Consider the following 23,856-nt stretch of genomic DNA (forward strand, 5'->3'; position numbering starts at 1 on the left):
CCATGGCACAGCTCAGCCACACGCTCACAAACCTTCTGGAAAGTGGTGGCAGACATGGTTGCCCCAGGTGCAACTGGCCGTAACACTCGGGCCAGAGTGACCAGAAGCAGGGGCTCTAACTGTTTTTACGTGGATACGTGCAGTGCGTCTCGTTACCTACACATGTGCCCCTCCTACTCCATAGCCAGTGACCACAGATGTGGCCATCATCAGAGAACCACTAGGTGTCCTGCAAGTGTAAGATGCATTTGAAGCTGCTCGTTTCAGAGACCAGAAGGGGCTCACCCAAGACCTCGCTGCCCAGCAGAGGCAGAACAGGACTCAGGCTTCTGCACGAGTCCTCAGTTTCCCCAAGCCGCACGGAGAGGCAGCTGCCCACTGGGCTGCTAGGGGACAACAGGAAAACAGGCAACCAACACAAGGATGGACTCGTGGGCTCTTAATGAATGACAGGCGGAAATTATTCAGACAAGGTGAACGAAGGGAAAGAACTGTTCTTTACCTGAGGATCAGAAAACAATAATCCTGTAGCTCCGTGCCTCACCACGGCGGCATTTCCAGGAATGTTCCTTGCCAACACGGGGACTTCTAAATCCATTGCCTACGGGGTGTAGAGAGGAAAGAAGACAGGTGGGCAATCAGTTTAAGCATTTCTGTGGGAAGATGAGCCAATTTGCAGGAGAATAGCTTCTGTTAACTGGACTTGTGGTACCTCACAGCTTGCCAAAATGGCATCCCTATCTAAACACTATTTTCAAAGCCCATCGAACTTTTAATTGCTTGCTGTATTTGGAGTCCTGGAAAGTATATACTGTAACAGTAATTACCACGATGCCACAACAAAGTCCTCTTGTTCCCAGCGCTCATCTGGCATTCTGCGCAGACAGTGGAGCACACGTTTCAAATCAGCATCATGACTTTCCCTGGCACGGGATTTTCCTCCAGCACAAGCAGGAGGAAACGTCTCCTTGGTGAGGAGATGAAAGGAAGGAGGAAGGTGGTTCATGGATCTAACTGAGCGCTAAGCAGCCATTCTGTTCCCAGAAGCCTAGGGCCAGCACCGGCCAGCCACACTCCCGCCAAGAGACCATGAGAAGGTGACCCGAGAGCACAACCGGCCGAGCTGGCCCTGCCCGCGTGGGGATGAATTTTCGTGGGTGCTCCCTGCAGGGGGAGGAGGGGGGCTAATTCAGAGGGCAGCAGGATGGCCCCTGCTCTCCCCAGGTCTGCATCCGCCTCCAGGGGCTATGCTGACCAGGGCCAACCACTGGGCATGGCGGGTGCCTCTCAGCGGACACGAGGGCCTCCCGTGAGGACGCTGGCACCAAGAGGCAGGACCGACTCCCACCGTCAGCTGCCCAGCAGTTTGGCCATCACTACACAGTTGTGTTTTGGATAACATGATTTCGTCTGAGATAGCTATTTTCACCAAATAAAAACTTGGAAACTTGGTCTTGACGGGTCGCATTCAGTTTTCAGAGGCAATTTACCCTTCAGTCACCCAGTTTCAGCTCTTCCGTGTATGACAGCAGTAAGCTCCGGACATCCGGACGTTGTCTGCCCTCTGCACAGCGACAGCTCAGTGCCCAGAGCAGCGTGTGGTGTGGAGGAGGCTTGGTAAAGACAGCCGAGCAGTGCCCTAGAAGAGGCCTCCTAAGCTCATTACGGGCCACTGTCCACGCTGTGGCCACCTGACTGTCTGCAGGCCTCTGGGTAGCTGTCCGGGGAGCTGGTTCTGGATCGCCCATGTCTCCTCAGGGCATGCTGAGACTAACACCCAGGCCTGGAAAACAGCTGACCAAATGTAGCGGAAACCTGGGTAGACCCTCGCTTCCAGCCCTGCATTCTCACCACCGGGAAAGTGGAGCAGGCTGGACTGTGAACTGAAGCAACCAAGCTCTTCTTCTCGTGCCCACCTCCCAGCGGGTTTCCCTAAATAGCTACGGGTGTCTCTTTGGGCACAGAAACACGACTGATTTTTGGCATGTTGGTCTTGTATCACGCCGTTTTGCTGAACTTGTTTAATAGCTCTAGTGGCTGTGCTGTAGATTTTTCAGAACTTTCTAAGTGTGGTATAAAGTCATATGCAGATTGTGACTGTTTTACTTCTTCCTTTCCTATTTGGATGTATTTTATTTCTTTTTCTTGCCTAGGTGCTCTCGCTAGAACTTCCAGCACGGTGTCGAATAGCAGTGGTGACAGGGGCATCCTCGACCCGTTCCCAATCTTAGAGGGAAGGCGTTCAGTCTCTTACCATTGAGTACCATCTTCGCAGTGGGCTTTTCACATGTGCCCCTTATCAGGTTGAGGAAGCTTCCTTCTGTTCTTCCCTTTGGAAGTGATTTTATCAAGAAGGGATGCTGGACTTTGTCAAATGCCTTTTTGTGTCATTCGATGTGATCATGTGCCTTTTCCTTTCTATTTGTAATGTATTACATTGATCGGCTTTCTCATCTTAAACCACACTTGCATACCTGGGATAAAACCCACTTGATCAGGGTGTATAGTTCTTTGAATGTATTCTTGAGTTCAGTTTGCAAACATTTTGTTGAGGATTTCTGCATCTATATTCATTAGAGAAATTGGTCTGTATTTTTCTTTTCTTATAGTGTCTTTATCTGGCTTTGGTATTAGGGCGATGTTGGATTCATAGAATGAGCTCCTATTTTTCCCTCCTCTTCAATGTTTGGAAGAGTTTGAGTATGATTTGGAAGAGTGTGAGAATTCACTGTGAAACATCTGGTCTTGGGCTTCCTTTGTTGAGAGGTTTCTGAAGGCTGACTCGATCCCTTTACTTGTAATTATTCTGTTGAGGTCTTCTATATGTCTGCAAGAGCAGCGTAGGTTGTTCGTGTGTTTCTAGGAATTTATCCATCCCATCTACATTGTCTAATTTGTTAGCACACAGCTGTTCGTAGCATACTCATTTATGATACTTTTTATTTCTGTGGGGTCAGTAGTAGTGTCCCCTCTCTGACTTCTGATTTTATTTGTTTGCATCTTCTTTCTTTTATCTTTATCAATCTGTTTGTCAATTTTATTGATCTTCTCAAAGAACCTTCTTTAGGTTTTGTTGATTCTATTGTTTTTTATTCTCAATTGCATTTATTTCTGCTCTAATCTTTGTTATGTCTTTCCTTCCGCTTGCTTTGGGATTAGTCTGCTGTTCTTTGTGTAGTTCCTCCATCTGTGCTGTTAGGTCTTTGATTTCAGCTCTTCTGATTTAAAGTAGATGTTTAATGCTATAAACTACCCTCTGGGCACTGCCTCCACTGCAACCTGTAAGTTTTGATATGTTGGGTTCTCCTTTTCATTGTCCCGAGATATTTACTGATTTCTCTTACAGTTTCTTCTTTGACTCACTGTGTGGTAACTTCCATATATTTCGGACTTTTTTAGTTCTTCATCTGTAATTGATTTCCAGCTTCATTCCATTATGATCAGAGAACGTGCTTTGTACAATTTCATTCTTTTGAAATTTATTGAGACTTGTTTCATGGCGCCACCTGAGGTCTGTCCTGCAGAAGTTCCATGAGTACTAGAGAAAAAATGAATATCCTGCAGTTTGGGGGTGCAGTGTTCTGTATGTGTCTATTAGGTCTTTTATCATATTATGCAAGTTCTCTGTTTCCTTATTGATCCTCTGTCTACATGTTCTAGCTGTTGATGAGAGGGTTGTATTGAAGTCTCCAACTATTACTGTAGAGACATTTACTTCTCCCTTCATATTGTCAATGTCTGCCTCATGTATTTTGGGGTACCGTGGTTAGGTACATAAATATTTATGATTGTTACTTCTTCTTGCTCATTGTATTAATATATAGATTCCTTCTTTGTCTTTTATAACAGCTTTGCATTTACAGTGTATTTTGTCTGATATTAGCATAGCTTCCCCCATCTCTTTTTTGGTTCATGTTTGTGTGGGATATCTTTTTCCAACTTTTCATTTCCAACCTATTGGTGTCCTTGGGTCTAAGGTGAGTCTCTTGTAGATAGCATATAGATGGATCACACTTTTTTATTCATTCTGCCAATCACTGTCTTTTAATTGGAAAGTTTAATCCATTAACGTTCAATGATGTTACTGCACAGGCAGTACTTACTTCAAACATTTTATCCTTTGGTTTTTATATGTCGCAGCTCTCTTTTTAACCTTTTAGTTACCCTTACTAATAATCTTCATTTCTATACTTTCCTCCAAGCCTCTCTCTCCTGTCTTTCCTTTCAGTGTACATAATTTCCTTTAGTATTTCTTACAGGGCTTGTGTCCTGTTGATGAACTCTCTCAGTTGACTATTTTAAACAACTCTCCCTCTTTTTTTTTTCATGGGCAGGCACCGGGAAGCAAACCCTGGTCTCTACCATGGCCGGCAAGAATTCTGCCACTGTGCCACCATTGCCTGCCCTCTCCCTCATTTTTGAAACACAGTTTTGCTGGATGAAGAGTTCTTGGCTGGCAGTTTTTCGGTTTCAGTATGTTAAATTTATTGTACCACTGCCATCTCACCTTTCTGATGAGAAATTGGCACTTGGTCTTATTGAGGATCCCTCAAATATTGGTTCTGTCTCCATTTTCGATTGCAAAACAGTCTTAGAAACAGCTGCTGTTTCCTCCCCCAAACAATGGAACCCCAGTCTGGAAGGTGACAGGCCTTACGTACTCTCGAAGATGAGACCCACTGAACCCAGATCCTTACGTACGTCTACTGCTTCCTTAACTGATGGCGTCAAGTAAAATAATCAACACCCGTCACATGGCGATGTTGTTGGTCTGAATGGACCACTGATGCATGCCCCCACGTGGCGGATGCCATCACTGGGGTTGGAGCAGTTCTCTAGGGGATGTCAAAGGGCATTCTGGATACAATTTGATGCAAAGGAGGATTCTGCACCTTAAAAATGATTTCACTTCCCTGCAGACCCTGACTGCCACAGCTAAATGGCCAGTGGCATCCTCCTTATTGTGACATTGTTAAAGCCCCTTGGATGGCTGAAGTGATTATACATGGTGGATGGACTGTATGGCATGTGAATAAAACTGATTTAAGATATATATATATTTTTAATAATAAGGCCCTTCACTTTTTACAGTGGCAAGGACACAGAGCTGCCCCCATCACCCTGCTCTGAGATCCATCGAGTAAGCCCGAGGGCCAAAGGACAAAGTCACGAAACTGTCCTTGAAAAGTCCTTACAAGGCCTGGAACTACTATGGCCTCGGCCCATGGATGCTAAGAGGCTGAGAATTACCTTCGTATTGCTCTTTGCATTAGAATATGGTAGGCAGTGGAAATGTGGACCTGGGGTTTGGGAGCACACTCACGCGTGCATGTGTGTAAGCATCTGGTGGGTTGGAACACAATTAGGAAAACTGGGATAAGAAAATCATGTTCACTTCATTCTATCCAAGGCTCAGCTCCACAGCTGGCCCCGACTGCACAGGTTAGTTGGGGCAATGCTCGCCCTCCCCCCACGCATCTGGCTGAAGCTGGTGTTTTGAAGCTCAGCAGTAAAAAATAGGTTTGCGCAATTGGAAATTGTACGTGCTTCCATGGAAAATATTCCAAAAGGTCAAAAGATAATGATCATTTCCTTCAAAAGTGATATGCCTTCCTTCCAGGATCAAGCACTTTGGGTCTTTCAGTGGACTCTAATGAAATGCAGTCTTGCCACTCCTCCAAAATCAGTTTCATTCAAAACCGTTAGTCCAGAGGTTATTTTGGAGCTTTGAAAAGGAACACAACATCGAGATTTTAAGGCAGTCAGAACTGCCAACAGCTGCCTTTCTTTTGAAGTCAGTGAGGGTTGACAGCAGTTTACCTGCACTGAAATGCTGTCTGCTAGTTTTAAAAGCATTGTCCAAATTCCACTCTACCTTTCCTTAAAAAGATGAAGAAAAATAAATTTGCATACAAAGGAGCAATTTGGCAACCTCTCAAATATGGAACAGTGAGGCTGCCCATTTTTAAAGCTAATATGAAAATAAAGTGTCCTTCTTCAGTGACTAGAGCCCAGAGCTGGCTTTAAGATCAGTGGAGACACATAACGCCCATCAAGATGCAGACGGATTCCCCAGCCTCGGCCTCAGGCAGGATAAAGCTGGGAAGAGCCCGCCCACTCTGAAAGCGTGGGGGGTGCAGCCACTGTTAGTGTGTTAGCTGACATCTCGTTGAAAAAAAGGTTAGGCCGGAATAGCAGTCATTTCCTCCACTCAGGAGGGAGGGTTGTGTTTTCCTGCTTTGGTTACTTGCATTGTTCTTGGGAACATGGAAGTCTCAGGTTCACAAATAGTACTTTTTACCAGTAAATTAACTGGTATCCGAAGGAATACGGGAATATTACATTTGTCCTTGAGAAAACAATAGCATCAATTTCAGTGGACTCTGAAACCAGAATTCCATGTAGTGGGACAGAAAATGTGAAAACTGTGACAGAGCGGGGGACAATGGCACATTTTCTTTTCCAAGTCACGCCTTCCCACCTGCCGGTCGGGGGGTGTCAGCTCTTTGTCTACTGTATGCAATGCTTTGTGCCTCCTGTATGCAGTGCTCTGTGCCTACTGCATGCAATGCTCTGTGCCTCCTGTATGCAGTGCTCTGTGCCTCCTGTAGGCAATGCACTGTGCCTCCTGTATGCAGCGCTATGTGCCTACTGTATGCAATGCTCTGTGCCTCCTGTATGCAGTGCTCTGTGCCTCCTGTATGCAGTGCTCTGTGCCTACTGTATGCAACGCTTTGCCTCTTGTATGCAGTGCTCTCTGCCTCCTGTATGCAGTGCTCTGTGCCTCCTGTATGCAGTGCTCTGTGCCTACGGTACGCAGTGCTCTGTGCCTATGGTACGCAGTGCTCTGTGCCTCCTGTATGCAGTGCTCTGTGCCTACTGTATGCAACGCTTTGCCTCCTGTATGCAGTGCTCTCTGCCTCCTGTATGCAGTGCTCTGTGTCTACGGTATGCAGTGCTCTGTGCCTATGGTACGCAGTGCTCTGTGCCTACAGTATGCAATGTGCATGCAGAGGCTACACGAGATGTCAGGGATACTGTCACTTCTGCTTTAGTAACATGAGAAAATCCAGCCCCGCGGGGGTGGTGAATGCTGGTTGACAGGCGCAAACTGAGTCAGAAGGGATCCCAAACACGTTCGAATGCAATGAGCTAATGAGAAAATAGGGAAGGGAAATCCCCTTGTGGTGGGCACAGGCTGGTGGTCATTGCGCCTAGCAAGCGCGAAGTAGCTGGGAAAGCTGTGCTGGTGAAACACCCAGCCCCATAAAACTCCGAGGGAGGAGAGGGGTGTGGTGGGGCAGTCGCTGGGACGTGAGGTGTGGCCGGGCCCTCCCATGCAGCACTGGTGTGGCTAGTTGAGCCAGAGCTGCTGGAGCCTTTTCACCAGGTGGGCACAGGTGACTCAGGGCCCGTGCACCTGGCTGAAGGAGCTGAGACCACAGAAAGACCCCTCCTCCTCACCTGAGTGCCAGGATTACAGAACGTGCCAGAAAAGAGAGAGAAGACAGGGAAAAGAGGGAGAAGGGAGGGAAAAGAGGGAGAAGGGAGGTCCTGCAAAAACACACCTGCATCCCTCTCCCTGCCCACCCCCTCATAGCCCCGCTGCCTTCCCAGCCAGGATATTTATACGGTCAGACGGCCAGTGCGCCCTAGTTTTATTTTATTTTATAGCTGACAGGGAGAAATGGCCACCAGAATTGAAAAGTCCCAGGCACAATGTAAAAGCCACTTTGACATTCCAGAGGAAGCACTGTGCTGCTTTCTCAGCATTGAAGAGTGCACAGCTTTATGGACAAAGGCTCCACCTCCACACAGAGGAGAAAGAGGGATGGACAGTTTCCGATTCCCACGTGCGGGTCTCAAGTTACATAATTACCTCCAGGATCGCAGCCGACATGCCTTCCGAAACGGAGCTGTTCACCACTGCAAAGCAATTTCTTATGGCCGCGTGGAGGTCTTCTCGGGACATCTCCCCAACCAGCCGCACCCCAGAAGCCCTGGAAACAGGACACCCCATGAGATGCCCCAGGAGGAAGCTGGGGCGGGGGGTGGGGAGGGGGGACAGGCAACGATGCTGAACAAATACTGCACCGGAGAGGAGGTGTCACGGATAAAGGGCTCAGCGAGGCTCTCGGGGTGAGAGTCCCAAGGATTCTTGGGGAGGTCTTCCCTGTCCCCAAGGAGGGACCAAACCTACTGACAGCTTTTTTTTCATTTTGAATATGCACATCAAAGAGACACACTGCTCAGATGTTGGAAGATTCAGAGATAAGGTCCTTTCTGTTTTCTCTAATGACTTAGAAAACAGTCCTGCGGCCTTTTCTCAGATGTTTTGTTTAATATCATGAGACATAATAAATAGAAATATTAGAAATACCAAAGTCAAAATAATGTAGGAAATACCCATGTCCCCACTGCCCAGAGTGGACAAGAGCTTGGCCTACTGGTTTTTGCCTTGTCTTGCTGACCGCACCACCGCGCCCCACCCTCCCCCCCAGCCCTCCCCCTCTCCTGCCCCACATCCTTTCAGGCGATGGCTCCCTTTTATGGATGAGCATTGGCATCGACCAAGAGTAGAGAGACCCCCGAGGATATCTGGGGCCTCAGCACTGTTTCCTGCCTGCTTGGCCCTGGGGTTGGTCAACACTGTGGGGGAAGGCAGATCCCGCCAGGCTCTGGCCCTTCCCAGTCCCCCCACTGAAAACACAGGAGACATAGGGCAGGTCCCTAGGCTATAGATGGGACAGGAGGACAGAGTCCCCGCCGGCCGCCCAGCCCTGCATGGAGTACCTCCAGGCTTCCTTACAGGGCAGCCTGGGGGACCCGAGATGCGTCCCCATGGGCTGCAGTTTCCCCCGACCCTCGCCCACCCTCCATGGGCCGTCTCTTTGCCAGTATCATCGTGAAAGCTGGCGTCTCACGGGATGCCCCCTCCAGGCACAGGGACCGCAGATGGTGGGTAGCTGGTTCTCTCGGCCCTTCGGCTCCTGCACGGGGTCACCAAGGCGCCCTCGGGGCGAGGTCGCACACCATGGACCCGGGCCCGGGACTGGCAGGGGCTGCACAGGTGGGAGCCGGGAAAACTTGCTTCCCTCTGCAGACGGCCCACTCACCCCCTGTCCTTACCTTCTCACTTTGGCTTTCACTTCCCTTGTAAACACTGGGTCGACCTGAAGAGAAACAAAGACACGAGGGGAGGGGAAGCCTCCAGTGAGTCCAAGGGTCCAGAGAATTACTGTCACGTCAACATTTCAGGTGGGAAAACAGGAAACCAAATGGGGGTAATGCCCCAGTCCAGCTGTTAAATGCTGTTACTCCTAAAACAACAAGGAAAAGAGAAAGGAGAGAGACTGTTCCGGGGAGAGAAGTTCTCCTGTCTGACCGCTAGGAGAAGGGCCTGATGGAGCCCTGGGCAGGAGCACAAGAGCCCCTCACAGTTGGCATGTTCTCCTCGGTGTGAGTGAGGGTAAACCAAGTCTCGAGCTTTCTTAAATTAATAACTTTTTGCATTATAAAAACAATGTTTTTTTAGAGAAAAATTAGAAAGCACAAAGAATTAAATTTTAAAATATCCACAATCATAATCTGGAGACACACTCATATTTTCCCATGACTTCTTTTTCGAGACAGATATACACATGCCATAATCCTTTCTGTAAAATGCCTATTTGTCCAGAGAACTCCCTCCTCTCTTGGTCGCGTGACTCATGCCATATGCTGTCTGGAATCAGCTCTCACAGCTCCCAACCCAAGGCACATCTGGTAAACCTGCCCTGTTCTCGGCCTTAGAGCTGGCAAGACGGCACCCCTCGTGTTTTCCCGGTGGCACTGGCACCCCAGAGGTCCCACAACAGAAATCACTCACAGGCACAGGAAAACCCTGACAACAACACAATATGGCAAAGAGAGCTTTTCTTCAACTCATGATGGCAGATGGATTTTTTCACCAAACCTTTACAACAAAGGATCTGACAAAATGAAACTTTTATTTTCCACAGAGAGCCTTTCTGCAAACATGGCTCAAAAGCAAAGTGCACACCTATTCACGGATGAACAAATAAACAAAATGTGATGATCCGTACAATGGAATGTAAATCAGCCATAAATAATGAATGTGGTACTGATAACCTGCTACAAAAATATGGATGGGCCTTAAAATTATGCTAAGTGAAAGAAGCCAGACACAAAAGACCACATATTATAATTCCATTTATTAAACTGTACAGAAATAGGCAAATCTATAGAGACAAAGGCGATTGGAGGATTGGGTTTCGTGTTAGGGTGATGAAGTGTTGCGGGGACGGTGGTGGGAACTTTTTGTAAATATACGAAAAAAGCCTGAACTGTATACTTTAAGAGGGTAAATATTATGGTATAACTTTTGAGATATTTCAAAACTAAGTGCAAGCTTTAACTCGTCACAGCCTACAGTCACCAAGTCTGATTCTATTTCTGGGGCACTCCTGGAGGGACTCTGTTTCCAGGGCCACAGGCTGATGTCGGCTGGTGGACGCAGTCACGGAGAGGCTGTCAGACTGCTCCCCCACACCACTTCTGTGTCCTGGGAGAGGCCAGGGGTTTGTTTTCATTTTACTTTTTTTTTTCCTTTTTTGTGAAAAAATAACATATATACATAAAAGCAATTAATTTCAAAGTACATCGCAACAATTAGTTGTAGAACAGATTTCAGAGTTTGGCGTTGGTGACAATTCTCTACATTTTTAAGTTTTTACTTCTAGCTCCTCTAAGATACTCGAGACTAAAAGAAATATCAATATAATGATTCAGTGATCAAACTCATTTGTTAAATGCGACCTTCTCTGTATAACTCCACCATCACCTTTGATCTTTCTCCCACTCTTTAGGAGTATTTGGGCTATGGCCATTCTAACTTTTTCACATTGGAAGGGGCTGTCACTAATATGGGGTAGGGAGCTGGAACTGTCTGATGTTCTGGAGAGGCTGGGCCCTCTAGGTTTCAGGACTTATCTGGTCCAGGGACCCATCTGGAAGTTGAAGAGTTCTGGAAAGTTACTCTAGTGCCTGGAACCCTTGTGGAATCTTATATATTGCCCTAGGAGTTCTTCAGGATTGGCTGGAACGGTCCTGGTTGGGGGTTGGCAGGTGATGACAGGTAACAAGGTCTACCTGAAGCTTGTGTAAGAGCAACTTCCAGAGTAGCCTCTCGACTCTAACTGAACTCTCTCTGCCACTGATACATTACTAATTACACTTCTTTTCCCCCTTTTGGTCAAGACGGAATTGTTAAGAAATGAAGTAATATGAAGTCTCAGTGGCTGGGGGAATCTCAAACAGAGTCGGGAGGTCATCTGGAGGTTATTTTAGGCAAGGTCTGGACTCATCCCTGGGAGTCCTCTCCCACGCCACCAGGGAGACTTTCACCCCTGGATGTCATGTCCCATGTAGGGGGGAGGGCAATGATCTCACTTGCAGAGTTGGGCTTACAGAGACTGAGGCCACATCTAAGCAACAACAGAGGTCCTCTAGAAGTAACTCTTAGGCATGCCTATAGGTAGTCTAAGCTTTTCCACTACCTACATAAGCTTCACAAGAGCAAGCCTCAAGATCAAGGGCTGAGGGCAAGTGTTTTTAATGTTTTTAAGCAAACTCTAATGCAAGATGTGTAAGGTCCAGAAAGCAGATGTGGCAGCTCAGGCTCTGGAGAGGGGCCCCAGGGTCCACCCCCCCCATTCCACTCCCTGGCCAGGTGACCCTGGTGCAGTGATGGAACCCGCCTGGGCCTCAGCTTTCTCAGCTGGAAAATGAGAAGCATCTCAGCACCTTGTTGGGTGGGGGAGTGGGGTCAATGGCTGAAACACATCACGTGCTTGGAACCATGCCTGGTCGAAAGCAAGAGCCCTGTGAGCTCTATTAGCAAAGAGTTACAGACCAAAGCCTTCCTGAAAGAAGGATGGGGGCAAAAGATGGCAGTGCCGACACAAAACCGGCAACGTGCTTCACGTACCCTCTCCCGTGACTCTGCTGGGAAACAGTCGGGTGCGCGGGACTGGAGGTGGAGGGTGGCACTGAACACGCTCACGGGCCCCCGGGAACTCACAGGACCCTGTCTGTGCTTGATGGCCTGGCCCTGGCAGGCTCACCCGCCGAGGCCCCAGGATACCGCGCCAGGTCCTACCGATGCTGCAGGAAGCTGGGACGTCTTTCCCCATTCAGTCCCCCCAGCCACAGCCCAGAGAACACCTTTGCGGCCTGAAGGGGTAAGAAATGAAGTAAAATAAAGTCTCAGAGGCTGGGAGATCTCAAACGGAGTCGAGAGGTCATCTTATGCATTACATAGACATTTGTTTTTAGTTCCTAGTGTATCAGAATAGCTAGAAGGAAACACCTGGAACTGCTGAGCCGTGTTTCGGGAGACTGGATACTTGAAGGTGACCGTATAACAGAGAGAGCGTCCACGTTGTGACTGCGTGGCTGTGGAGACCTTGTGGCCGGCGCTCCCTTTACCCAGCCTGTGGGCAGATGAGTCAGAAAACAAAGACAAAATGAAACAGAAACGGATAGTGGGTACAGGACGTTTTGGAGGAATGAAAATGTTCTAACATTGACTGTGGTCGTGAACGCGCGAGATATGATGATACTGTGAGCCACTGACCGTGCGGCTGGGCGATCACACGGGGTGTGCAGAGCTGTCAGAGCGTATAGAAAAGAACCTCGCCCATGGTCTGTGGTTACTGCCCTCAAGGTTTCACTACTCATAGTATTAACCACAAACACAAATTAAAGGTAACTGAAAAAAATTCTTACATTTTTGTTTGCATAACTCAAAATGCTAAACCCTTTCCTCGAAGTCATGGCAGAGGGAGGTGTAAACGCAGCTCACCGATATGCTCCGGCAGCCTCCTTCCATGCATCCCACCCGACGAGCGGGCAGTGGGACCAGAGTCAACCTCTGTTCCCATTTACACTTCACCGGGAGGAATTATGAATTACAAACTGCTTCAGCTGAAAGAACACGACGACATGCCAGTGGTTTAAAACACCAACCAAAATAAATAACGCTGTGCTTCCCAGAAACTATTTCTGTTTCTTCTGGAGAGGAAATAGATGGGGTGTGTGCCGAGCCCAAACCTTTCAAACCGCAGGCCTAAGAGACAATCTCAGGGACAGGTAATGTGACACTTACTTGCATCCCTAGGACCACTGCATTCACCCTGAAGCCTAATGCAGCAAACTTGGATGCACAGGACATTTGAAAATGTCAAATGTCAAATGTTTCCTTTGAAATGTCTTAAGGAGACATGTGGGATTTACTGTTCACTGTTGTTGTTGATGGCTGATATTCACTGGCCATGTTCTCTGGGCCAACCTGTGTGAAGTCCTGACACACATTGGTGCATTCTTCAACAGTCTCCTGCCCATCACCTCCAGCTTACTTGGGTCTACCAAAGCTCAGAGAGGTTGTGTGACTCGGCCAGGATCAAACAGCCAGCCAGGTGCTGAGTCAGTATGCAAATTTGGGCTCTCTGGCTGCTGCTAGGAAGACTGTCTCCCGTAACTCATAAAGGGCTGACCAGGATTCTGGAGGACCTACCTCCTTACAACTTCTCCTCCCTCTCTTCAGGCCCCGCCTCCCTCGGGCCATGCCCTTCTCTTCCAGGCGGCTACCCTCCGCCCCCAACACCTGCTCACCCTCCAGAGCCCAGCAAATGCCACCTCTCTGAGAAGCTTTTGCATCAAAGTACACCTTTCTAGCAGACACAGGCTGACCTCGACTTGTCCACCTCTGCCTCTTATACACCGGCTGCCCTCTGCAGGTATAAGGTCTGTGCTCAGCCAGGCTCACCAAATGAACCATTTCCAGCTGACCCTACCCCTTCCCCCTCATTTTCTTAGGTTCAGATTATCCTAAACAATCGAATTTCCTTGTAATCCTCACATCATGTAATGGAAATGTCAACAGTCCAGTGAAAAGCCTTCTTTGGGTTCTGCCTATTCATGTGAAAATTAATATTTTACTTTTGATCATCCTTTTCAGGAGGAAGTTCCTCTTTGTTTTTAATTTTACTACCAGCCTGCAGCTCTCATGGCCTAGGGAAAAACAAGTCATCAGAGAAAAAAAATCAAAATTTCCAAAGCTCCTGAAATATCTAACCCTTCAACTAAAATTTAACTGGAAGTATAACTGCAGCTTTCAAGTTGAAAGTGCAAACTGCATTGAACTTTCCTGTATTTCCCTTCCACATCAGTTCATTTTCAGATCTCTTAGTGAAGCCGAGTGGAACACAAACACCAGATAAAGGAAAAAAAGAAAGGTAGATATTTTTACTTAATGAAAGCTCATGTTATGAAATTTTAAAAAGCAAGATCATCACAAGCAGCAAAGAAAATTCTCATTTTCTCCTTCTGTGCTTATTTTCTAACAAAATATACTGTTTCAATGCTCAGGCTTAAGGAAAACAAACTGTTGCTAGCAATTCCCCAGGAAAGCCCTTCAGCCATCGTCCTCAAACCAAAGGGCATGCTCCTTATCACATGGCACCAGGAAAGCCACCCCTGCCAGAGCACCCTGCAAGCAGCAACCTTATGCTCTGCCCAAAGGTCAACAAACCTGAACAGCCAAACTCAAACCATCCTGTGGCTCAGACAGGATCCCAATGTTATGGGAGAAAGGAAATCGAGGCATGAAAAGATCTTTTACGGGCATGGCTGTAAGGTGAGTGGAATTAGCTTAGTCACCCCCGTTTCACAGATGGGGAAACCGAGGCACAGGAAGAGTAATGGGCATGCACCACGCTGGAGAGTCCACTCCAGCTCCTGCCCTACGACGTGGTCCCACCTTGGCCCTGAGGCGACTCGCCAGCACTCAGTGGCCACGGATAAATATCTTTCAACCCCCAAAACTCACGTGTGGAATCTAAAAATAAACACACACAGCACTGACTGCCCTTAAAGCCGTCTGAGACAGGACACGTCCCCTGTGGTACTGTGAGTGGTGGGGGGCTGCGAGGCCAGGAATCACTCACGACCACCTGCACCTCCCTCTGGCAGCCCCTCCCAGCCATCATCATTCCCTGGGGCAGGCTGTGTCCGTCTGTCCCCCACGACGTGTCTGTGCCTGGGCCCCAGCGGCACCGAGTGTTCCGTGAACAGATAAACAAGGAAGGAGGCAAAGCTACAGACACACAGACACTTGTCCCTCTCGCAACGTCGCTCAAGGTCATTGTGAAGGTCGCTGCCGTGAGTCAGACACGTGCGCAGAGACTGCGTGTCACTGCCGTCTTCCCAGCTGAGTGCAATTCCTCCTGCTGACACTGGAGAACGGCAGAAGCCAACTCCACGCCAGTGAAGAGAAGGGGCGTGTCCCCATCAATATGACTTCTAATGAAAACACCAATGCAACCTGAGAAAGCCCCGAGCCCTGGGACTGCTGGGGGCCCCTGGCACCTCTACTGCCCCAGCCCAGCTCCCTGGAGGCAGCCGCCCTTCCCATGGGGTACAGCTGGGGAAATGGAATCAGTGCCAGGGCCTCTCCCAGCGAAAGGGCAGGAGTGACCGGGTGGGGACACTCGGCCCCCCCCCCCTTGCCCTGTGGCCCGGATCAGAGTGACAGGAGAGCAGTACCCTGAGGGGTGCACGCTGCCCGGGGGCGGGGTCCCGAGCAAAGCCCCCGGGGCTCAGAGGTCCCGGGCAGTGGGTTTCCTGGTTCTTGCCCAAACCCAAGCCTCGCTCCCCAGCCCGCCCCCCGTGCGCAGTGGGCTCTGCCCCCTCCTGATAAAGGTCTTTGCTCTGAAGTTGGCCAGAGGCCTGTGAGGTGCTGGACAGCCCCTTCCCGGGCTCTCCTCTGTGACGGAGCCCCCTGCCCAGGAAGGGGCGGCAGAAGCCACCGCACAGCACGTGCCGGCACCCCAACAGCACACTGTGCTCTCGTGCAGGACACGCTGCCTGCCTAGGTCAGCACAGTTTCGGACTAAGAGGCACCGAACACGAGCTGGCTAAGTCAGAGCCCTTCAGAAGGATGCAGTCTATATCTAGAGGGTTTACTTAGTCGTGGAGTTTTGCAGCTAAAAGAAAGGAAGAACGGACTGAAGAAGGATGTGCTACAATGATTCATTTCTGCCGAAGAACTTACATTAGGTGTCAAAAATAACTCCATTAAAAAGTATTTGCAATGTCCCCTTCAGGGAATGGTGAGAACAGGGGAAAACTCAACCTCCCCAAGTTGAATTCTTGATATTCTCACAAGCAGTATGGACAACCAAAGCTATAGGCTGAGCCCCCCAGTCTTGGGGTTTGTTCATATGAAACTTAACCCCACAAAGGATAGGTCAAGCCTACTTAAAATTAGGCCTAAGAGTCACCCCCAAGAGAACCTCTTTTGTTGCTCAGATGTGGCCTCTCTCTCCAGCCAACACAACAAGCAAACTCATCACCCTCCCGCTGTCTATGTGGGACATGACTCCCTGGGGTGTGGATCTTCCTGGCAACGTGGGACAGAAATCCTGGAATGAGCTGAGACCCAGCATCAAGGGATTGAGAAAACCTTCTCCACCAAAAGGGGGAAGAGAGAAATGAGACAAAGTGTCAATGGCTAAGAGATTCCAAACAGAGTCGAGAGGTTATCCTGGAGGTTATTCTTACGCATTAAGTAGATATAACCTTATTAGTCAAGATGTAATGGAGAGGCTGGAGGGAACTGCCTGAAAATGTAGAGCTGTGTTCCAGTAGCCATGTTTCTTCAGGATGATTGTATAATGATATAGCTTTCACAATGTGACTGTATGATTGTGAAAACCTTGTGTCTGATGCTCCTTTTATCTACCTTGTCAAAAGATGAGAGGAACATATGGAATAAAAAAAAATAATAGGGGGAACAAATGTTAAAATAAATTTAGTTTGAAATGCTAGTGATCAGTGAAAGGGAGGGGTAAGGGGTATGGTATGTAAAATTTTTTTTTTCTGTTTTTGTTTTATTTCTTTTTCTGAATTGTTGCAAATGTTCTGGGAAATGATCATGATGATGAATATGCAACTATGTGATGATAATGTGAATTGCTGAGTGTATGTGTTGGGAATGTTTGTGTTTCTTTCTTGTAATTTTTCTTTAATTAATAAAAGTTAAAAATAAATAAATAAAAACCAATAATAATAATAATAATTCCATTATTCAGGGTGTCTAACCTGTGAGATATTTGTTAAAAAAGGAATTTTAATGAGTTCTGAGATTTGCCCTCGCGCCCACTTCTCACATCCTTTTCCAAGCCATCGGAATATGAATCCATAACATGGTAGTAAAATATTCAAATTCGAGTGTAAAACCGCTTTTGTCTCCTCCGAGTTCTGAATTCGGAAGAGATGTTAAGCTGAGTCCCTGACTGAGAATAACCTGGTGGAGGGTATTCTGAGTTCCGAGGGCGGTGGGCATCTACATGGAGTGGTCAGAGCAGCACAGGGGAGAGGGTCACACCGGACCTGGCCGGGGCCGGGGGAGAGTCACACAGGAAGGGCATGGCCTCGGAGAGGGAGGGCATCTCGCTGCTCTCACACACGTGTACACACACACACACGTGTACACACGCATGTATACACAGACATGGGCACGTACCATCCAGAGCAGCGTCATCAGTGCTCGTCACACTGCAGATAATGGAAGGAATCGTGAAATCAATGTCTAGATAAAAACATACCTTTTTCTTGGAATGATACAGACCAGAACAGTACAGCAAAGCATGGCAGAGAACCTAGTTTCTAAACACCAGAGTGCCAGCCCTGCACGAAATACAAGAAAGTGTTTTCTGGCAGAGTCTGCTCCTTGTGTATGTGCGTGTGTAGGGGCCGTGTGTCACTACGCAAAGTGCTGGAATCGGTCGCCCCATGCAGGCATCTCTTCTCAACCCGTTCGGCGACAACAGGTTGGTGGCTTGAAATTGCCACAGGAGAAGCATTTACACCATGGAAATAGGCAAACGGGCTTCTGGGAAATAGGAACTATTCCCAGCTGGTGACGGGTTATGGTGGAAAAGCGCACAGCACCTGCAGGCCTAGCTGGGTTACTGGAGGGTCTGCGCCGTGTGCCTAGTTGACGAGCTGTGAACTGTGGTGGGGCCTAGGGAACCGAGAAGCAGAAAGGCTGTCAGAGGGACCCAGAGCTGGAGGAAGTGCCACCCGAGAAGCTCACTTCACACTTTCCTGTCCGCTGAGGTGACTTCAAGGGTTGGGAGGAAGCAGTTGCTATCTCCCCTTCAATGGGAAAACAGCTTTAAGAGGCAGGGCAGGGAGCCAGCGGCCAGGTCCCCAACCTCCGCACCTGTGTCCGCGTCCTCGAGTGGCCGGAGGTTGGGCTGCTGGCTGCAGACAGAGATTCCGAGCATGGCACGGCACCTGGCATTTATTCCTGGTTTCGCCAAGCAGTAGGTTTGCCACCAAAGGGTACATCTCCTCAATTCCTACAGGAGTTTTAACTGGAGACACACAGCGCCCATGGAGAAAATGCTTTAGAATTAATAGCTCATGGCAATGAGCTGAAGGCAGTCTCGGAACAGTCCTTGCTAATTCGGGTCCCGACCCTCCACAGCAGTGCCCACTTCCCTTATCTACTGTTTCTCTCATTACAGTGGAATCTGCATTCTTTGCTGCACCGCTGTGCCGGGGCTCTGGGGGCAGGGGTGTCCAGTTTTGGGGGAAGGTGCCCTAGAGACTTGTCTTGTCCACATTTGCCTACAAAGCATCCTGTCATTAGGTGGATGTCAGAGCTTAGAAGTGGGGCGGACGGACCGCTGGACACCCTGGGAGGGCTGCCGCGTTCCCAGCCCCCCCTCCCACCTGTGTACCTGCTGCACCTGAGCCCAGCTGCAGTCCACCCTCCACCCCTAATCCTGGACGGTCAGGCCCCAGGGAGGTGCCTCATCAGGGCGGCCATGACAGTCCTCATTCAACGCCACTCGGGGACGGCCTCCCTCCAGACAGTAAACACAGTGCAGCTGCGTGTTCTGCTGACCACCAAGGCCACAGAGTGTGTCTAAGTGTGTGTGCACACCCACGGGTATGCTTACTTAAGACATTCCACACACACATTGAAAAAAAACAATCATTCCCCTGGGATTGCCACTTCTCCAGGAAAAATCGGCACAACAGACCCACAATCCTGAAAACTCTGAGCCTAAAGGTCAGTTTTTCTTACAGTCAAATTAGGAAAGAGAAATCTTTTTTCCACCCATTCTTTCTCAAGAAGACAAGGTTTCGACGGAAGGTGGTATATCTCCAAAACAAAAGTTAGGAAAGGCAGAGGCCCTCAGGGTAGGGAAAATTGCTCCTCTGCTTTTAATCATGGAAAAAAAAGCAAAACAATATGAAACAGTGGACGGTGTCTCTCTGAAAAGCTGACCCCTCACAAACTCATTTGGAAGCACGAGGGGCCTGCGTCTCTCCCCTGCAGGCAGCTGAGCTCCCAAAAACCCAGGAAAGGGGCTGCCTGCTCCCACATCCTGCATCTTCTGCTCATCTGCTGCCAGATTAAATGCTTCCCAAGACCGCACTTCTCTAGAAAAGGGCTGCCTTCATCTATTTATCGCTACACGTGTTTCCAAATTTGCCACCTGCCTGCAGGTTTTTAAAGGGACACGCCATGTAGAAAAAGCCAAACAGAGACATCAGGCCACCTTCAGTTCGGTGGCTGCAAACGCTTTTCTCCTCCGGGTGCACACTGATGCTTGATAAAACTGTTTCCTAAACTTTGACTATTTGTGCACACTTTCACGGTGTGTCATATCTGCAGACCATCTGGATGGCTGCTTGCTTAATATTTTTCTTGAAGCCCAATTCAACTTATTTTTAAAGAAAAATTTTCATAATTGGAAAGCCAACATCACTCACTAAAAATAGAATATCATAGCAAGGCAGAAGAAACCCCCGTTTCCCGATCCTCGCTATGCACAGTTGCCACCAGGCCGCAGCTCCAGGCCCAGTGCCACTCTCTTGGTGAACAAGGGGGATGAGTAAGAGTTCCCACAAACAAAAATGTTTTCCTTCAATCGGGCTTTCCTACCAGAAGGATGGAAAGAGAATTAAAAATGATAATAAGGACTTTATCTGTACATCATTAGTGCACTGGGAATCATCTGGTAACTGCCCAAAAGCTGGTCCTGAGTGTGGGAGCATGCGTGTGTGTGTGCTGCCCATGCGTGCCCGATGAGTGTGTGCGTGTGCATGCGCGTGTGCTGTGTATGAGGCGGATACACAGTGACCGGAGCGCGTCACTCCTGCTCCACGAGCTGGCCGGCCTGGTCACGCGGATTCTCCTCCCTGGAATTGTACCCGCTGTGTGGGCTTTTCTTAGGTAAACAGTATTTCCAAAGGCCCTTTAGAACCATGCGCTGCGCGGCCTAAACAGCAGGAACTCACTGGGTCGCGGATCTGAGGCTGGGGGCGTCCCAAACCAAGGCCTCCTCGAGGCGCTGCTTTCTCCATGAAGACAGGGCGGCCCACCCGTGGCTTTTCCATCACGCTGAGAGGCACTTGGGGGCTGTGTCTTTCCCTCCCCATTCCACGGCTGCTCCTGGGGCTCCTCTCTCCATCCCCCACTCCCCACTCTGCCTGTCGGGGAACGCTGTGTCCCGACGGAAGCCCAGCCCGATTCCCGGGGCCACAACTCAGCCGGAGAAGCATCCTGACGAGACCCCATGTCCAGCAGGTCCATGACAGCACAGGGCAGCCGGGGCCAGGAATCCTGCAGGGCAAAGCCTGCGACCCTCGCTGCTTCCTGGGTGGGCACCAGGGGTCAGGAAAGGAGCTTCCCCACAGAGGAGACCCTGAGATGCCTAGTCTAGTGCTCACACGTCTGGTCTCACACGCTCAGCCACCCCTGCTGGGCGAAGGGGGACAGGACATGAGGGGCGTATTCATGCAGGAGTGGCAGGTGTGCTCACATGGCGGACACGCAGCCCTGCAGTGCAACCCACAAGAAAGGGCATTGTGACTGCCACGCTCGCAGCTGGGAACGCCAAGTATGCTTGTTCCCAACACTGCTGGGAGTAAGTGCCGGCTCATTTTCATGAGATAATCAAGGCCATGGTCAGGATTCTCGAGTCTGAGATGCCTAGAGCTGTGCGCAGGATGGAGTGGGCGCTAGGACCGTTTGCTGAAGGGACAAGCAAATGTTCTGGGGTCAGCACAGGATGGACACAGGATTCCCACATCTTTCACTGTCTCAGTTCCCTGGGATCTGCATGGGTATCCCTCACATACAGTGTGGCTCTGGTGTTTAAAGGCACTTATTTTATGGATCACATGGCTCCTAAATGCAAGTCGACAACAAAATCTGGTGCTCGGTTGGAAAAAAAGCCCTGAGTTTATTTCTTGAGAAATAAAAGGGATCCTCAAAAACAATGTGGCCCCCAGACAAGGTCTGCCTTATGCATAGCTTCAGACTGACCCCTCAGAAAAGGATGACTTAAACTTGTACCACCCACCTCCACCACAGCTTCTGCCCCAGCTGCGAAGCCCGCAGGCACCCACTCCCCGGCACCCCCTCCCTGGCACCCCCTCCCCGGCTCCCCCCCACAGGGCAGGCCGAGCTGGGCACAGGGCATCCTCTCTACCCCTTTCTGCAGGTGCCAAGTGCAGGGTGGGGCCCAGGCCACCCGCAGGTCCCCCCAACCGGCTGCAAAGTCGGGGCTCCCCCCATCCCCCTTGGGGTCTCGCAGGTGTTGCTGAGAGCACCGTACTAGGATTGGGACTTTATTACAGTAAAGGAGGCAAAGGAGAAGACCCTGGGAGGGTCTTGGCCGCCGCGTCCCATCCCACACCTGGTGTCAGGGCGCGGCCCCTCCCACACAGCGATGTGCACCCACACTTGGGGGGCTCCCCACGGTTGAGCCCAACCTGCAGCCCCTGCCCTTCCGGAGGCTCGGGAGGTGGGCCATGCCACCTGCTGGGAGCCCCCACCCTGACCACCTGGTTGGTCTTTCTGGTAAGGCTGCAGGGGGGTTGGCCCCACCTGGCCACCCCATTAGCATATGGGCCCTCAGGTGGCCTGGGTTCACTATGAAGACCACCCCAAGGTCACACCCATAGACCCCAGGGAGAGGAGCCCAGCCGGGCCTGTCGGTCACTTACGTGACTTTTACTATATGACTCCTTATTTCTGTGAGAATTATGTTATAGTCTCTAGCAAGAAAAGTATGCACTTAAGATTGCAAGGGCAGTTCAGTGGAGGAATTCTCACCTGCTATGCGGGAGACCTGGGTTCGAATCCCAGCCCAGGCACTTCCCCAAAACAAACAACAACAACAACAAAAATCCAGCAGGTGGTGCTGCAATAACGGGATGCTCACATGGAAGAAGACTGAGATGTGACCCCCCATACAGCATACCGAAAAATACATATGTATATATACAGTAAAAACCTGAAGATCTTTAAGCTTGGCTTAGTTTTCATTTTTAAAAAGGCAGTCATACTTTGCTTACTTAGAAAAATAAATTATTTGGCTATAAAGGTAATGTAAACTAAGAAACTACGTGAAAAGTGTAAAGAAGAAAACTGAGATGAGACAAAGTTTCTAGCACATCGACTTACCTCAGGACCTATAATCACCAGGTAAACGTGGGGCTCTTCTTGGTGCCATTCTTGGGAGGAAAAAAGAAAAGGGGAAAAAATAACATTAAAAATAGGTTTAAGTCACAGCCCAAACCACAAGCTTAATATAAATTGTTGCATGTCAGTTTGCTTTCATTTATAATCAATCCATTTATATTTATTTAAAATGTATATATTTCACATTTTATACTTGTAAGTAAGCTTTTTTTTTAATGCTACACATTGTCCAGACTTCTCATTTATTGGGTATCTGATAATTAGGGCTAATGTGCCATCACAACCCAATATGAATTTCAGAGGCTACTGAACAGTATATAGATTAACTTAAGCAATGAAATAGAACTTTAAGCACATCAAGCAAATTGGCATAAGTAAAACATATTTGCATGAAAGCATCCCAGCACTGGAATTGTTTGATATTTTTATGATTTTCTCAGAACCTGATGGGCTCAGGCAAACAGAAAGGTAAACAAAAGTTTCAACCCAGAGCTATTAAGACCATAAGTTATTTTTCAGTTGTTTTCAAGGTCAGGACTTAGCTGACTCTCCCTTACTTAGAAACAGTTTCTCTTAGGTAAAAGAATGAGAAAATGAACTGGAAGCCCTGCAGGGAAATTCTCAGGCCCATTCCCAAAAGAGGCTTCTGCAGACAAAGGAGGAAGATAACTCGGCAACGTACCTGAAAACGCATCCACCAAAAAAAGAGGGTCCTTCACCCGTCTGAGTCCACATATCAAAAGAAACACGTGTAGATTATCAGCACTTTGGTTAATCCCTGCAACGGAAGATGTTCACAGCGTGAAGGGCTGTGCCGGAAAACATGGCTGCATGCTCCAGGCGAGTTCCCCAGCGTTCGTCTCTGACTTCTGAGCATCTCCTCTCCCGACTTCCTTACTAAGTCCATTTCTGCGCACTAAGTCTTTCTCCTCCTGGCTCAGCCCGGGCTGAGCTCAGCCTACCGAGTACAAATGCTTCTCTGCTGCTATCAGGACAGAGCAGGAGAGAGCGGTGCAATCGCTACTGAAACCTGGACCAGACACCTAGAAAATGCTTGGACCCGATTCCACTTCGGACAAATATTTTCCTCGTGAACGTAGGAAATGGCTTCTGTACTAATGTACTTGATCTTGTGTATCTGCACACGGGCACACACCTTTAAATGAGCACACCTTTATATGCACAAGAGAAAAGGGTTTTGAGTTGCCAGGCTGAAAGCGGTGAAGCGGACAGCTGTGGCAGATGCCTGTCCCCTGCAGTCAGGCAGGTGGACCCCCACGGCC

General features: G+C 49.0%; 1 protein-coding gene across 3 annotated transcripts in view; it reads right to left on the reverse strand.

Moving 5' to 3' along the window:
* Positions 1 to 23,856, reverse strand: part of GLT1D1 (glycosyltransferase 1 domain containing 1) — an 83,289-nt gene that overhangs the window by 8,710 nt on the left and 50,723 nt on the right. For all 3 annotated transcript variants that reach the window (XR_013175448.1, XM_077159551.1, XM_077159550.1), the window contains 5 exons: positions 23,256 to 23,351; positions 22,556 to 22,605; positions 9,130 to 9,173; positions 7,880 to 8,000; positions 503 to 601 (listed from right to left, as the gene is read on the reverse strand). Coding sequence is in view for 2 of the 3 variants with exons in the window: in XM_077159551.1 (XP_077015666.1) it covers positions 503 to 601; positions 7,880 to 8,000; positions 9,130 to 9,173; positions 22,556 to 22,605; positions 23,256 to 23,351 (410 nt within the window). In the remaining variant the exon portion in view is untranslated. The remainder of the gene's footprint in view (positions 1 to 502; positions 602 to 7,879; positions 8,001 to 9,129; positions 9,174 to 22,555; positions 22,606 to 23,255; positions 23,352 to 23,856) is intronic.

Source organism: Tamandua tetradactyla, chromosome 5, assembly GCF_023851605.1.
Source record: "Tamandua tetradactyla isolate mTamTet1 chromosome 5, mTamTet1.pri, whole genome shotgun sequence".
In the NCBI taxonomy this organism is placed as follows: Eukaryota; Metazoa; Chordata; class Mammalia; order Pilosa; family Myrmecophagidae; genus Tamandua; species Tamandua tetradactyla.